The sequence below is a fragment of the Hyperolius riggenbachi genome, chromosome 8 (genome assembly GCF_040937935.1).
Source record: "Hyperolius riggenbachi isolate aHypRig1 chromosome 8, aHypRig1.pri, whole genome shotgun sequence".
Lineage (NCBI taxonomy): Eukaryota > Metazoa > Chordata > Amphibia > Anura > Hyperoliidae > Hyperolius > Hyperolius riggenbachi.
In genome coordinates this window covers 44440473-44456432 of record NC_090653.1, presented here as the reverse complement: position 1 = coordinate 44456432, position 15960 = coordinate 44440473, and the positions used below count along the sequence as shown (strand labels likewise).

The following is a 15960-nucleotide window of genomic DNA, read 5'->3' as shown; positions in this document are numbered from 1 at the left end:
TTAGAATATAAAACATCTATAAAAAAAATTTTGGGGAGAAAATCGATGTTAAAATCGGCAGAAATTTCCATTAAAATCCACATCGGAATGCGGAAATCGGTAGCGGTAATCAGCAATGGCGGAAAGTGGATTTTCCGTGGAAGTGGAAATGTGGCAATTCTGACCATCCCTATTGTTGATAGTAATGATAGAAACCTGCTAATTATGTTTAAATAAAATTTCACATTTTAGAAAAATGTTGCAATTACGGCGATATGTAATTGCGATTTGAAAATTCAATTGATTTTACGTAAGTAACGTAACCCATTCATAATTTTGTATAACTACGCCAAGTTTTGGGTAATTTTTGGCCGGCTTTAGTGTTTCAGTGGTTTAGTGGTGCTGGCAGCAGATCGATGGCCCATAGAGTTGCATTGGATCTAATGGTGCAGTAATGCATTTAGATCATTTAGATTTCATTTGGAAATCTATTGGAAATCTGTTCCTAGTGTGTGGCACACATCAGATAGATTCCTGTCAGATTCGACCTGACAGGCATCTGACAGAAATCTATCTGATGGTCGAATCTGCTGCAAATCTGGCCAGCCATCTTAAGTAAGAAATTCCTGGCAAAGTTGATTCACAAATTTTATCTTCTTGCCATCTGGAGTCAGGATCTTTTAACTGTTAAGGCTAACTGGCCCAAGCCTTGTGTGAGTTTTTTGGCCTTCCTAGGGATCAGCTGGGATATGTGCGGGTGTAGGACAGAGATGTACCTAATTTTCTTTTCTTTGTTGAACTTGATGGATGGGGTCTTTACTTCAACCAAACTATGACAATGACAGCAACTGAAAATATCAAGAAAGAATAGTAAACTTTCATGGGTGAATTGTGTTGCTACAACATGCACAGTAATAAATTAATAATGATCAAGTAGTGGTGTGACAACAGCTACTGAAGAACTGAAGACAGAATGTAAGCGGGAAATTTGGGCACCTGCAACTAGAGGTGTAGCGAACGGTTCGCCGGCGAACGGTTCCAGGCGAACTTCGGGGGTTCACGTTCTCCTGCACCAGGTGAACTTTTGCGGAAGTTCGATTCGCCCCATAATGCACTATGAGGGTCAACTTTGACCCTCTGCATCACAGTCAGCAGGCACATTGTAGCCATTCAGGCTATACTAAGCCCTGGAGCCCCACCCCCCTTATATAAGGCAGCCTCCGGCGGCCATTACAGTCATTCGTCTGCCTGCTATTAGACAGACTAGGGAGAGCTGCTGCAGACTTGTTCTTCTAGGGACAGATTAGTTAGGTTCTTGGCTGCTTAGCTTGCTCCTGGCTGATAGTTATTGCTTTCATAGCACCTCTCAATAGCTCTTGTCAGAGCTCATCCTGTACTTTTTTTTTTTTTTCTGTGTGTCAAACTGACACTTTTGTTGTATGCACAGCATTGCTAATTGATAGTGTGTGTGCCACTGCCAGCAGCCCAGCACATTCAGTGACTACCTGTGTGTGCTGCACATTGTACTACCCAGTACTGCATATACCCCAGTACCTGTTGTGTATACTTAACCCACCTCATCACTGCATATACCTAGCGTTGTGTTGAGTGAACCCAGCTCACTGCATCTAACTAGCTGTTGTGTTGAGTGAGAACCCACCTGGCCACCTCACTGCATTTAACTACCTGTTGTGTTGAGTGAGAACCCACCTCACTGCATCTTAAGTACCTTTACTGTTCAGTGAACCCAGCTCACTGCATCTAACTACCCAGTACCTGTTGTGTATACTTAACCCACCTCATCACTGCATATACCTAGCGTTGTGTTGAGTGAACCCAGCTCACTGCATCTAACTAGCTGTTGTGTTGAGTGAGAACCCACCTGGCCACCTCACTGCATCTAACTACCTGTTGTGTTGAGTGAGAACCCACCTCACTGCATATAGCTAGCATCCCCCCGAGATGGACAAACCAGGTAGAGGAAGAGGTAGAGGCAGACCCAGAGGAAGGCCACCAGGCACCGGCAGGTCTGTGCGAGGTGGTGTTACTCTGATTTCGTGCGGACCTGCCCCAAAATACAGTGCTCAGAAGAAGGCACATGCCATCACTTCCCAAAATCGTGAGGAGGTGCTTGAGTATTTAACACAGAACACCTCATCTCCCGCAGCCACCAGCGCTACGACAAGCACCACATCCGCTGCATTTGACACTTCGCAGGAGTTATTTGGTGGTGGTGGTGAAATCACTGATTCCCAGCCACTACTGTCACAACAACAAGAAGGCGCAGGTACACCACCTCATAAGTCTGAGTTAGGTGGCGATAGTATGGACGTAACGTGTGTGGATGGGGATGATGGTGGACCACCTGAAGTTGGTGCACTTGAGGGGGTGTCTGAGGAAAGCGCAGCTGGCCAGGAGGATTATGATGACGATTATACGGATACCACATATGTTCCCGGTAGAGGAGATGACCAGGGGGACAGTTCAGAGGAGGAGTCAGAGAGGAGTAGAAGGAGACGACTCCATGAAGCAGAGGGAGCTCGTCCTCAGAAACAGCTGGGGGCAGTGTCCGGCGCCATGTATCGCCAGCTATGGCCAGCCAGCACACATGCCCTTCAACGTCAGCTGCTGATGCCACCGTAGCGCCATCACCCCAGGGGGGCTCAGCGGTTTGGAAATTCTTTCACGTGTGTGTCTCAGATCGGAGCAAAGCCATCTGTTGTCTCTGCCAGCAAAAATTGAGCCGTGGAAAGGCCAACTCTCACGTAGGGACAAGTGCCTTACGAAGGCACCTGGAGAGAAGGCACAAACAGCTATGGCAAGAACACCTGAGGAAAAGCAGCACCCCTCAAAAGACAAGCCAGCCTCCTTCTCCTCTTCCTCCTTCAGGTGCATCATCTTCATCCACTTTCTCCCTTGCACCTTCACAGCCACCCTCCTCCACACCGCCTCTTCCCTTCAACGGTTCCTTCTCCTCTGCCCACAGCAGTACCCAGCTGTCCGTGAACGAAGTATTTGAGCGTAAGAAGCAAATGTCTGCCAGTCACCCTCTTGCCCGGCGTCTGACAGCTGGCGTGACGGAACTATTAGCTCACCAGCTATTACCATACAAGCTGGTGGAGTCGGAGGCTTTCCGTAAGTTTGTGGCCATTGGTACACCGCAGTGGAAGATACCAGGCCGCAATTATTTTTCACAAAAGGCCATACCCAAACTGTACCGTGCAGTTGAGAGGCAAGTGGTGTCATATCTGGCACACAGCGTTGGGTCAAGGGTCCACCTGACCATGGATGCCTGGTCTGCCAAGCACGGGCAGGGCCACTACATTACATACACAGCCCATTGGGTCAACCTGGTGACCGATGGCAGCAAGCAGGGAGTACGTGGCTGCGCAGCGGACCGACTTGTCACACCTCCACGGCTTGCAGGCAGGCCTCCAGCCACCTCCTCTCCACCTGCTACCACCGCTTCGCTGTCATCATCCTCCTCCTCCTCCTTGGCTGGTGCCACGATCTCCTCTCCAGCTACACAGCCCCAGCACCCCAGGGCCTATGCTGCATGCCAGGTACGATGGTGTCACGCAGTGTTAGACATGTCTTGCCTGAAAGCGGAGAGTCAAACTGGAGCAGCTCTCCTGGCTGCTCTTAACAAACAGGTGGAGCAATGGCTGACCCCGCACAAGCTTGATATTGGCAATGTGGTGTGTGACAACGGCAGCAATCTCATTGCTGCGTTGAATTTGGGAAAGCTGACACACATACCCTGCATGGCACATGTGCTGAATCTGGTCGTGCAAAAATTTGTGTCCAAGTACCCAGGCTTAGAGGACGTCCTGAAGCAGGCCAGGAAGTTGTGTGGGCATTTCAGGCGCTCTTACAAGGCCATGGCACGCTTTGCGGACATTCAGCGTAGAAACAACTTGCCGGTGAGACGCCTGATTTGCGATAGCCCGACTCGCTGGAATTCCACCCTGCTGATGTTCTATCGCCTGCTAGACCAGGAGAAAGCCGTCACCCAGTACCTGTATCATTACAGTACAAGGACACAATCTGGGAGAATGGGGATGTTGTGGCCCAACAACTGGACACTGATGCAAAATGCATGCAGGGTCATGGAGCCCTTTGAGGAAGTGACCAAACTGGTGAGTCGCGATGAGGGCATCATCAGCGACTTGATCCCCTACGCCTACTTCCTGGAGCGTGCCGTGCGTAGAGTGGTGGATACAGCTGTGGAGGAGCGTGAACGAGAAGAGTTACGGCAGCAGGAGTCGTGGGAGCCATTTACACACGAACCCGATGTTCCCCGATGTTCCCACAACACCTGCAGCAGCACAGAGGGGGGAGGAGGAGGAGGAAGAAGAGGAGTCGTGTGGGGAAGGAGAGGAGTCAGACTCTGATGATGGTGATGATGAGGAAGGTGTTTCTGTGGAGGAGGAAGAGGCGGCGGAAGAAGAACAACCGCGGCAGCCGTCACAGGGGGCTTCTGCTGCTCCACGTTCCCGTGGTATTGTTCGTGGCTGGGGGGAGGAAGAGGAGTTGCATCCCGTCACTGAGGAAGAGCAAGAGGAGATGGAGAGTACGTCTGTATCCAGCTTTGTGCAGATGTCCTCTTTCATGTTGTCCAGCCTGTTGCGGGACCCCCGTATCAAAAAACTCAAGACGAATGACCTGTACTGGGTGGCCACGCTACTAGACCCTCGGTACAGGCACAAAGTGGCGGACCGGTTACCAAGTCAACACAAGGCGGAAAGGATGCAGCACTTGCAGAACAAGCTGTCGATGATGCTTTACAATGCGTTTAAGGGCGATGTGGCTGCACAACGCAATCAAGGAACCACTGGCAGTAACCCTCCTCCTCCCAAGCCCACGCAGGCAAGGACAGGACGCTCCAGCGATCTCAGGGTGATGTCGGACATGCGGACGTTCTTTAGTCCAACTCCTCGCCATAGTCCTTCCAGATCCACCCTCCACCAACACCTGGACCGGCAGGTAGCCGACTACCTGGCCTTGAGTGTGGATGTAGACTCTGCGAAAAGCGACGATGAACCCTTGGACTACTGGTTGCGCAGGCTTGACCTGTGGCCAGAGCTGTCCCAATTTGCCATACAACTTCTCTCTTGTCCTGTCGCAAGCGTCCTTTCAGAAAGGACCTTCAGTGCAGCTGGAGGCATAGTTACTGAGAAGAGAAGTCGCCTAAGTCATGAAAGTGTTCAGTACCTGACCTTTATCAAAATGAATGAGTAATGGATCACGGAGGGCTACTGCACGACCGAAGACTAAGTCAGTCCCCACACACAGCATCTCTGCCTGCAGGCCGCTTGACTGCCTTCTCCGCCACCACCAACAGGGTCCAGGACTCTAGGCGGATTCCTGAATTTTTAAGGCCGCTGCTAGCAGCGGCCGCTACACAAATTTTTCTGGTGCGTGTACATGCCTGCCTAATTTTTCTGGCTGCACTGCGGCGGCTGCAACAAAAACACAAAACGCATGTACATGTGCCTATCCCCCTTCGTGATCATTACCTTGCCGCAGTGAAGGGGCTTGCGTATCACAATGAAGCAATGACCGCCGGCTATTTGAGTGTCTCGGGTGGGGGTAGCACACCAAAGATAATAAGGTCATTCCTTCATTGTGGTCAGACCAAATTTGATCAGCTGGACAGTCACTGTTGTTCTATCATTGAGCTACCACAGCCCGGCGACCATATGGGCTTGAAAAACGCCACGGCCTACACTCTGGCCACGGTGCGCACCACTACAGCATGGCCGTCACTACGCAAACAGCTGTTTGCGGTGCGTTACACAGTGAGTTTGGTGTGTCAGTGTGAAGCAGAACTCTAATTACACTCTCTGATTGATGTATACCCATGCAAAATGTTTGAAAGCACGTTAGACCTGCAATTTAGCATTCAATGTGATTTCTGCCCTTAAAACGCTGCTTTGCGTCACATCCAGATTTTCCCCCGGGACTTTTGGTATCTATCCCACTCTTCCATGCAAAAACTCAGATGTTAGACCCCTTGAAACATCTTTTCCATCACTTTTCTGGCCAGCATAAATGTTTCTATTTTTCAAAGTTCGCCTCCCCATTGAAGTCTATTGCGGTTCGCGAACTTTTCCGCGAACCGAACCTTCCGCGAACAGAAAATCGGAGGTTCGCGACATCTCTACCTGCAACCAATGGACGATTTGGACGCTGCCACAAGTGCTAATGCAAATATCGGTTATTGGGCGCCTAAAGCAGAAATTTGGGCACCCAATAAATATTGGTTTGAAAATTAGAACATTATAGTTATTGAAATTTTTGGTCTTTTGTACTTAACATGAACAGTTTAACAAATTGTATTTTACAATTTTTGTTTTTTGAAAATTAGTTATACATTTTAGGGTTAGGCGTCAGGAAGGTCCTGAGCCTACTAACGCAGTTAGGCCCCTTTTACACTTAATATGTTGCTCTCAGTTATTACTGAAAGAATACTGATTTTCAAAGTAGCGTCCATGTTTTCCTATGGCACAGTTCTCACTATACGCATTTTAACTGAAGTCTTTTTCACACTGCACTGCTTTGGAAAAACCCGTACTAATGCACACTACCGCATACCAACTGATTAAGTGTAAAAAAGGGCCCTTAGTGTCCGCTTCTGGCCACTTTCCATCTGTTACATTGATGTGTAACTGAAAAGTGGACACAACTGCGTCAGTGGGCTCAGGCCCAAAGGGAGCTTTTAGGGTTAGGCCCCATTTACACTTAATCAGTTGCTCTCAGTTATAACTGAAAGAAAGGACAACTGATTTTCAAATGCCCATGTTTCCCAATGGCTCAGTTCACAGTATTATCTGACAGATTTTTCCTAATGCACTGCTATGGGGAAGAAAAAAAAATGCGTACCAACTGATTACGTGTGAATGGGGCCCTAGGCAGCAGAAAGAAGGGTTTTAAAAGTTAAGCTGGCCATACACTGACCCGATTCGCCGCCGTTTCGACAGCAGATTCGATCACTGGGATCGAATCTGCTGCCAATCGTTCGCGCTACACGCCGAATTTCGATCCTTTTCGTCCGATCCCGTCCATCGCTCCGTGCGGAAAATTAGCGTCGATCGCCCGCGGGTAGGGAGCCCGTCGCTAGCGGCGTTCGAGTACCCGACGACCGACGCAATAGAGCCGCATACATTACCTGCTCCGCCGGCGCGACTGCCCCCGCTGTCACCGCTGCTTCTTCTCCGCTCTGGTCTCCGGCATGCTTCAGTTCCTCCTGCCCGGCAGGAAGTTTAAACAGTAGAGGGCGCTCTACTGTTTAAACTTCCTGCTGGGCAGGAAGAAGTAAAGCATGCTGGGGCCGGAGACCAGATCGGAGACGGAGCAGTGGTGACCTGGGGACTGGAGTCGCGCCGGCGGAGCAGGTAATGTATGCGGGCATGCGGAAGGGTGGAGCGGCGGCAGCACCACCACCACCACATTGTGAACGGTTTCAGGCTGAAATCGGTTCACAATCTGTTTGCGGTAAAGGTAGCCATACGATCCCTCTCTGATCAGATTCGATCAGATAGGGATCTGTCAGTTGATCGAATCTGATGGCAAATTGACCAGTGTATGGCTACCTTTAGGCATCGAAGGAGGGAGGATTTGGTGTGACAGTTGGGTTAGGTTTAGTTGTAGTAAAATATTGGTAAAATTTACCAATGTTTTACAATCATCATTGCCACTGTCAATATTTTTCATATTCATCAGACGTCCAATTCACAACAGTATTTATTGTTTAGACTTATATTGGCTTCACCCGGCACCCATTTTTCCTTGTGCCCCTATTTCATGCACTCACAGGTCTGTCACCATTTGAGGGTAGACTGCTCAACATTGTTGTATGTTTTTGTACGTTCAGCTTTGAGGAAGATGGGCACTTTTTTCCCTACAGGTTCACTTTAAGTGCACACTTCCCTTAAAAGCGGGATTGTCACCATAAAAATCAAATTTCAACAGCAACTGGTATGAGTGTATTAAGTGATAAAGATGTTAATCCTGCATTCAAAACTTTCATAACTTTGTCTGCTGTTATGGTTTGGAGTTATCACATACCTTAGGAGCACTGGCCCTTTAATTGCCATTGCCATCGGTTGGCAAAACAGTTGCATGCTGTGGGGTCTTTTTATCTATAATATATTCCTCCTCTTCCCTTTATTTCCCCCTCCTTCTAATGACATAAGACAGTGCACTTTCTAGTATAGGCCTCAGTGGGAGTGTCTGAAGACTCTGGGAGGAGGGCGGGTAATGAATACACAATTAGCAAGAGGAGAAAACAGAGTGAGGGAGGAAATGATGTCAGGATTAGCTTCATTCAAAGGTAATCAAGATGGAAACTGTCTAGAATAGGATTCTTTGCTTTTCCTTTATAAAATTTACAGGAATCATAATGTGAACAGTGCAATACATCTGTTATGTAAGTAGAACTAGTATTTATCTACTTATATATGTGTTTTTTATTTCTAGGTTAGCATGGGTATCACTTGTTCTTTAAGTGCCCATTTCACTAACTCTCCATCCTTCAACCTCCCTTATGGAATTTCACCTGTACTCTCTTGACAGAAAAAACCGACCGGAAACTCTCGATAACCGCAGGTGGCCTCATGAATATCTTCATCATCATTGATGCCTCGAAAAGCGTTGGAAAAAAGAACTTCAACACTGCAAAGGATATTGCCGCAACATTCATAGAGAAGGTACACATTGTTGTGGTGCAAGCGTGTCTGAACTGACACATGACATGATGATGATGAGATAAACAGAGGTACATATGGTACCAAACCCACTCATTTAAGTTGTGAATAAACATACATATATCCAGGCACATCGCCTCTAGTTAGGACATTAAATAAATTATTAGGGAAAGGGAGGTGCTGAAGGGGGTGTGGCTAGAAAACAGCAAAAATCTATTAACCCTTTGCACACCCACATGCAAATGTTCAAACAATTGCATTCACAGATTCACACATCCAGGCACAACTGTTATCCCTACAGCTAAATTAAAAGCCAGGGTTTTAGTTCACAGAAGAATGCATTCTTATGCTTAATCACCTATACTGCGCAGAAGTACCCAGGTAAACATAGGTGTCCTAACTCTGGCCCTGTAACATGCATAGTGCAGACATGCAAACACATTCATTGCATCAAACCTATCAATGGATTAGGAGCACACATCCTAACTTCCTCTCCTGGGAAAGACAGTGCATCTTACCAATCGCACAAGGGAGCTAATGTTATGTGTCCATGTGCACCATGCGCATACACCAGCATAAGCTGTCTGCATGCTGACAAACATACAGGGGAAGGGGGGAGTGCACCGAATTGGACCCTAGCCACAGGGGTCAATGATAAGAATAAACATACATATATCCAGGCACATCGCCTCTAGTTAGGACATTAAATAAATTATTAGGGAAAGGGAGGTGCTGAAGGGGGTGTGGCTAGAAAACAGCAAAAATCTATTAACCCTTCACATCATTTAAGTTGTGATTCTGTAGCCCGACAGTGGAGGATCAGCATAGATAGTGACCTTTATCAGAATATTTTATCATTTATTCTGACTGTGGCAGAGTATCCTTTTTAGAGGATATAAGGCATTGGCCTCAATTCACTAAGCTTATCTCCTGTCTTTAATAACGTTTCTAGAGTTATTACCATGGTGATAAGGCATGTAGTATTCAGGAAACATTTTACCTCAGGCAAACCTAAAGTTAACTCTTCTGTCTTTAAGTTAACTCTCCAATCCTTAAACTAACTCCACAGTTAAAGACAGGCTGTTTATTACCTGCGTGTGAAAATAACTACAGAGGAGGTAAATTAACTACAGAGGAGGTAATGTAAGGAATGAAGAGATAAGATAACTCTCTCACTGTGTGAGGTAAGTTTTCTCTTGCCTTATTATCTCCAGCATGATCTTAGTGAATTGAGGCCATTGACTTCTTTCATCATCTGTTTACTTAAGGCCCGTACACGCGCTCAACAAAACTGCCTGCTTGTCGTCCGACTTTAGTCCGTTTTTGACTGTTGGACGAATTGGGCATGTGTACGCGTGCAAACCTCTTGACGAGCGACTGATAACAGGCGTTGCGCCCAATCCAACTGTCGGATCTATGTCGGCCTACGGTCGTCTGATATTGTGCAGATTGTCCATGTGTACAAGTTGTTTGAACAACTCGTTGTTTGAACAGCTCGTGCGTGCGCTCCCGCCACTCGTGCACGCCGCCGCCCACTCGCCTGGAGATCAATGAATGGGAAAATACATTCCCGTTCGTTGATCTAAGCCCCCGCAATGATCTGCTGCTTCTATGAGAAACAGCGCGATCATTGGGATTTTCCCAGCCTCATAGTGCTTCCTGTAAGCGTCCTTCCGGATGCTTACAGGTCGCATGAACACAAACTCACTGTGGCCATCTTGTGGCCAAATAGTAAAACTACACCCTAAAGCATTTTACATATACAAATACATTAGTTTTACACATTAAATTAACTCATTACCTCCCACACTCCCCAATTATGTTTTTGTAATTAAAAAAAAAAATACAATAAAAACAAAACAGAAATAGGGACTTAGGGACTGAACCTTTTAAATATTTATGCCAAGAGGGTATAACACTGTTACTTTATAAACTATGGGCTTGTAATTAGGGATGGACGCAAAACTGAAAAAAAATGCACCTTTATTTCCAAATAAAATATTGGTGCCAAACATTGTGATAGGGACATAATTTAAACGGTTTTATAACCGGGACAAATGGGCAAATACATTTCATGGGTTTTAATTACAGTAGCATGCATTATTTAAAAACAATAATGGCCGAAAACTGAAAAATAACGATTTTTTCCCACATTTTTTCCTATTTTCCCATTAAAATACATTTAGAATAAAATAATTCTTGGCATAATGTCCCACCTAAAGAAAGCCTAATTGGTGGCGAAAAGAACAAGATATAGTTCATTTCATTGCGATAAGTAATAATAAAGTTATAGACGAATTAATGAAAGGAGCGCTGAAAGGTGAAAATTGCTCTGGTGTTTCAGGGGTAAAACCCCTCAATGGTGAAGTGGTTAAGCAAGCGCCCGCCGACATCTGTTACCTGGTGAAACTGAAGTATATCCGTAAAGTTAACCCAAGGTGAAAATAAACTGATGAGATAAACAATTATAATTATCCTCCTACTCCTAAAAATGACTTTCTTTAAGTATCCCAGGATTTTCTCTTATTTTTAAACATTCACAAAGTAGGTTGAACGTTTTACTGTCTCTAATCAGTAGCCGTCTATTAAGTGTCCCAGAGTGAAAATACATGAACTATTGAGCTTGTCTTACCTCTCCCCTGTCCTCAGAAGTTGTACTCTGCCAAGAAAAGGTTTATGGCCGTAATTAGCTTATCAGTGATGTTTCCTATATTACCGACAAGACAGAAGCTGTCACTTCCATGCCTAGAGATGAACTCTTTCAGGCAGCAAAATAAAGCAAGTAAAACAGCCTGCTTATTAATGTTTTATAGGGTACATGCACTTGTTTATCTCATCTTGTCATATATCGCCTCAGGTACACTTTAAATTGTACGAGAAGCATCTCAGGTACCATACTTACCTGGGGCTTCCTGAACCTCCCTGGCGGTCTATTAAAACCTCCAGGGGGCAGCGCAACACTTTAATTTTTTTTTTAAATCATGTAGCTAGCCTGGCGCTAGCTACATGATAGCCGCTGTCCAGCGGCATCCCCCCACCCCTTCCGATCACCTCCGGCGATCAGAGCAAACAGGAAATCCCATTCAGAATGGCATTTCCTGTTTGGCTTCCCCGTCGCCATGGTGACAATCGGAATGATGTCACCGACGTCATCAACGTCGTGACGTCAGAGGGAGTCCCGATCCACCCCTCAGCGCTGCCTGGCCCTGATTGGCCAGGCTGCGCACGAGTTCTGGGGGGGCCCTCTAATGCGGTGGGTAGCGGTGAATCGGTGGCGATCGAGTTATGCACGCAGCTAGCAAAGTGCTAGCTGCGTGCAACAAAAAAAAATTGTGCAAATCGGCCCACCAGTGCCTGAGCAATCCTCTGCGGCTTAGCCCGTGCTCAGCCAATTGTGCTTAAGGCCACTTGTCCCTTGCCGTCTCCCGGGGTGGCTCCTGTCAATCACAATAGTGCCCGAAAGCCTGGCTGAGGATGCCATGCTTCCGTGACTGGGAGCGTCCTGCGCAGTACTAATGCACAGAGGCAGAACACTCCCAGAGAAGGGAACGCAACAGGTGAGCGCGCCTAGCCGAGCTACGCATGCACGAGGAAGTGCAAGTTGGACGAGGAACGAGCGACCTTAAGGTGGCTTAAAGGATACCCAAAGTAACATGACGAGATAGATGTGTATGTACAGTGCCTAGCACACAAATAACTATGCTGTGTTCCTTTTTTTCTTTCTCTCTATGAAAGAGTTAAATATCATGTATGTAAGTGGCTGACTCAGTCCTGACTCAGACAGGAAGTGACTACAATGTGACCCTCACTGATAATAAATTCCAACTATAAAACACTTTTCTAGCAGAAAATGGCTTCTGAGAGCAGGACAGAGATCAAAAGGGGAGTGTCTTATCAGTGGGGGTCACACTGTAGTCACTTCCTGTCTGAGTCAGGACTGAGTCAGCCACTTACATACCTGATATTTAACTATTTCAGGCAGAGAAAGAAAAAAAGGAACACAGCATAGTTATTTGTGTGCTAGGCACTGTACATACACGTCTATCTCATCATGTCACATGTCACTTCGGGTATCCTTTAAGGAAGCCCCATGTAAGAATGGAACCTGAGAAGCTTCTCATCTCAGGTTCTCTTTTAGCTGATACAGCTGGAACAATTGAGGTGAATACGAAACTACTGTATATTTATAAATACCTATGGCTGGGGAGCGCAACTTTTATTCATTTGACTTTTTACAACTGGTATTGTGTAAGAGGAAATAAATATGGCAGTCTCCATATCCCTTTCACCTCGGGTTCCCTTTAATTGTATGCACGTTCCAATGATTTCTTCAACTTCATGCACCTAACCATGTACGTTTCTTTTTCAGGTTTCCACTTATGCCTTTACACCCCGATACTGCATCATCACCTATGCCTCAGAGGCCAAAACCTTAGTATCTATTGTAGATGAGAGAAACACAGAGGCAGAAGATGTTATTGACAGTATTAAAGCATTTAAGTATGAAGGTAAATTGTTGCTGCTTTATTAAAATTAAACTAAACATGAATACACTGGCTAACCTGCCATCCTACTTGATGTAAATCCAGGCCTAAATCATTTCAGCCATAGTGAGATACTGACTGAAATGTTGTAGGCTTGGTTGAGTGGTGAACCAAGCAAAGTAAATATTAAGAAAAGGCAAAATGTCAACAATAAACGGTGTTCCTAAACACAGTGATGGACATGATGGATTATTAGTCTTGCTGCCTCTGAGGGAATGAGAAGAGTAGCATAACTGATAATTATCAAATAATAGACCAAAATGAGTTGTAATTCAAATCATTCTAGCCGGGGGCTAACCTACCATGAAGTCACCTGTATCATGTGATTCAGGTGACAAAATCTAGTGGGTGGCGTTTGTATAAACATTTTGGGCCACCTGACACCTGCCTCCTCTCTGGTCTTCCGACCACCTTCCTGTCTTCTCCGGTCTTCGGCTCGCCTTCCTGACCTCTCCAGTCTCCCGCCTATCTTCCTGTCTTCTCTGGTCTCCCGCCCACCTTCCTGTCCTCTCTGGTCTCCCGCCCACCTTCCTGTCCTCTCCAGTCTCCCACCCACCTTCCTGTCCTCTCTGGTCTCCCGCTTACCTTCCTGTCCTCTCCGGTCTCCCGCTCACCTTCCTGTCCTCTCTGGTCTTCCGCTCACCTTCCTGTCCTCTCCGGTCTCCCGACCACCTTCCTGTCTTCTCTGGTCTTCAGCTCACCTTCCTGTCCTCTCCAGTCTCCCGCCCACCTTCCTGTCCTCTCTGGTCTCCCGCTCACCTTCCTGTCCTCTCCGGTCTCCCGCCCACCTTCCTGTCCTCTCTGGTCTTCCGCTCACCTTCCTGTCCTCTCCGGTCTCCCGACCACCTTCCTGTCTTCTCTGGTCTTCAGCTCACCTTCCTGTCCTCTCCAGTCTCCCGCCCACCTTCCTGTCCTCTCTGGTCTCCCGCTCACCTTCCTGTCCTCTCCGGTCTCCCGCCCACCTTCCTGTCCTCTCTGGTCTTCCGCTCACCTTCCTGTCCTCTCCGGTCTCCCGCCCACCTTCCTGTCCTCTCCGCTCTCCTGCCCACCGTCCTGTCCTCTCGGCACTCCCGCCCACCTTCCTACTCTCCTCATCCACGCATCCCTGAATCCCCACCCTCATTTGACTGGTGGCACCTGCCGCCCTCCTTCTTGACATCATAAGCAGGTTAGGTGTCGATGTATGCCTCTTATTGGGCTTGATTCACAAAAGGGTGCGTTTTCGTGTGAATTTTCGTATTGCGCGCGATCGTGAATTTTCACGTGAAACGATAACGGTTTTCACGCGCAAACGCGAATTCGCGTGAAAATTTTCGATCCCGCGCAATGCGAAAATTCACGCGAAAACGGCCGTGCTAACAGTTAGCACTCTTTTGTGAATCAAGCCCATTGACTCTTTCAAAGTTTGCTTCAGGCAACAGAAAGACTAGAACCGACCCTGATTCTAGCCTTCCCCCCATTGTAACAAGTAGTTCAACTACTTTTCCACTTCTCATGATGCTGTTTCTTTGCAATAAGAATATCCCACCCCACGCTCTGTCGACAAACATCCTTTTTCGAGGTGCTATTATCACACTAATCTGCCTAAATATAATCTTGTTCTCATCATACATTATGATCAGGTTGCTAATTTCATACTTTGCCTAAATTGGTCTTAGGCATCGTATAAAACCAGGGTCGGTTCTAGACTTTTTGCTGCTTGAGGCAAACATTTGAGCATGCGCCCTCCTCCCAAATTTGGACTGATCGCACAGCACCCGACAATTTACTCTGATTCATTTAATGTTCTCACATGACATGCTGCAGCTCAACACTACTAGCACACTGGCTGTGAGTCTGTGACAAACAAACTGCTGCTGACACTCAGCCACTCCATTCCTCGTCAGTCAGGAGTAGGACAACAGTGCCACCTCCTCCCTTCTGCTGTGCAAGTCAAATAAAACACTGTTGCTCTTCTGCCTCCTCCCTCCTCACACACTGTCAGACTCCTCACACAGCACAACAAGCTGCTTTTCCCTGATGACCTCTTCACCTCCTGCTCCTCCTCCTACTCTGACTGTATGCTGTTAGTGTAAGCACAGTGCAAACATGCTGCCCCTGTAATCTCTGTGCCTGATGCAAATGTTTTTCCTTTCTTCATGAGAGAACTGGCCCTGTATACAACACCAGGGCAAAGCACATCATATTTTGAAATCAAAAAAAGGCATTTCATGTATTGCCTGAAAAAATTTAGGCATTTTATAGAGTTCCTGAATTCCATAATTCAGGCACTTTATAAAATGCAAAAGTTTACCAGCAGTACGGAATTCCTGAGTACCTTTGCCTAATAAAAGTCTGCTCTTTCTCATCAATGGCAAACAAATATTAACACTAATAGGCATGTAATGATTAAAGGTGCGTATACACCTTTGATTTTGATCCGGACCCGGCCCCCTTGTTCGACATCGCTAGTCCAGCCAGTACAGACACGTGTCAGCTGTGTAGCCGGCAACGGGTGCGAATGATGGAGCGGGACGTGCGTGACGTCACGTGGTGAGTGGGGGAGCGATGTGAACAATGAAGTTGGCGTCGGTCGGGTGAGTTGATCTACCAGGTGAATCACTCATGAGTTGGGGGTTGGGGTCTGCAGTATACACACCAAGTGTGTGTACAAACCTCAAACTACAAAGTGTGCACAACATTGCTATAGGATACAATCTTCTCAGAGTATAGTCTGTGTCCAACCTCTT

The 15960-nt window shown here is 46.8% G+C and overlaps 1 protein-coding gene across 1 annotated transcript in view; it reads left to right on the top strand.

The window, feature by feature from the left end:
• Window positions 1-15960, top strand: part of LOC137528776 (complement factor B-like) — a 219292-nt gene that overhangs the window by 51060 nt on the left and 152272 nt on the right. The window contains exons 6-7 of the mRNA XM_068250347.1: window positions 8557-8690; window positions 13057-13195. Coding sequence (XP_068106448.1) covers window positions 8557-8690; window positions 13057-13195 — 273 coding nt within the window. The remainder of the gene's footprint in view (window positions 1-8556; window positions 8691-13056; window positions 13196-15960) is intronic.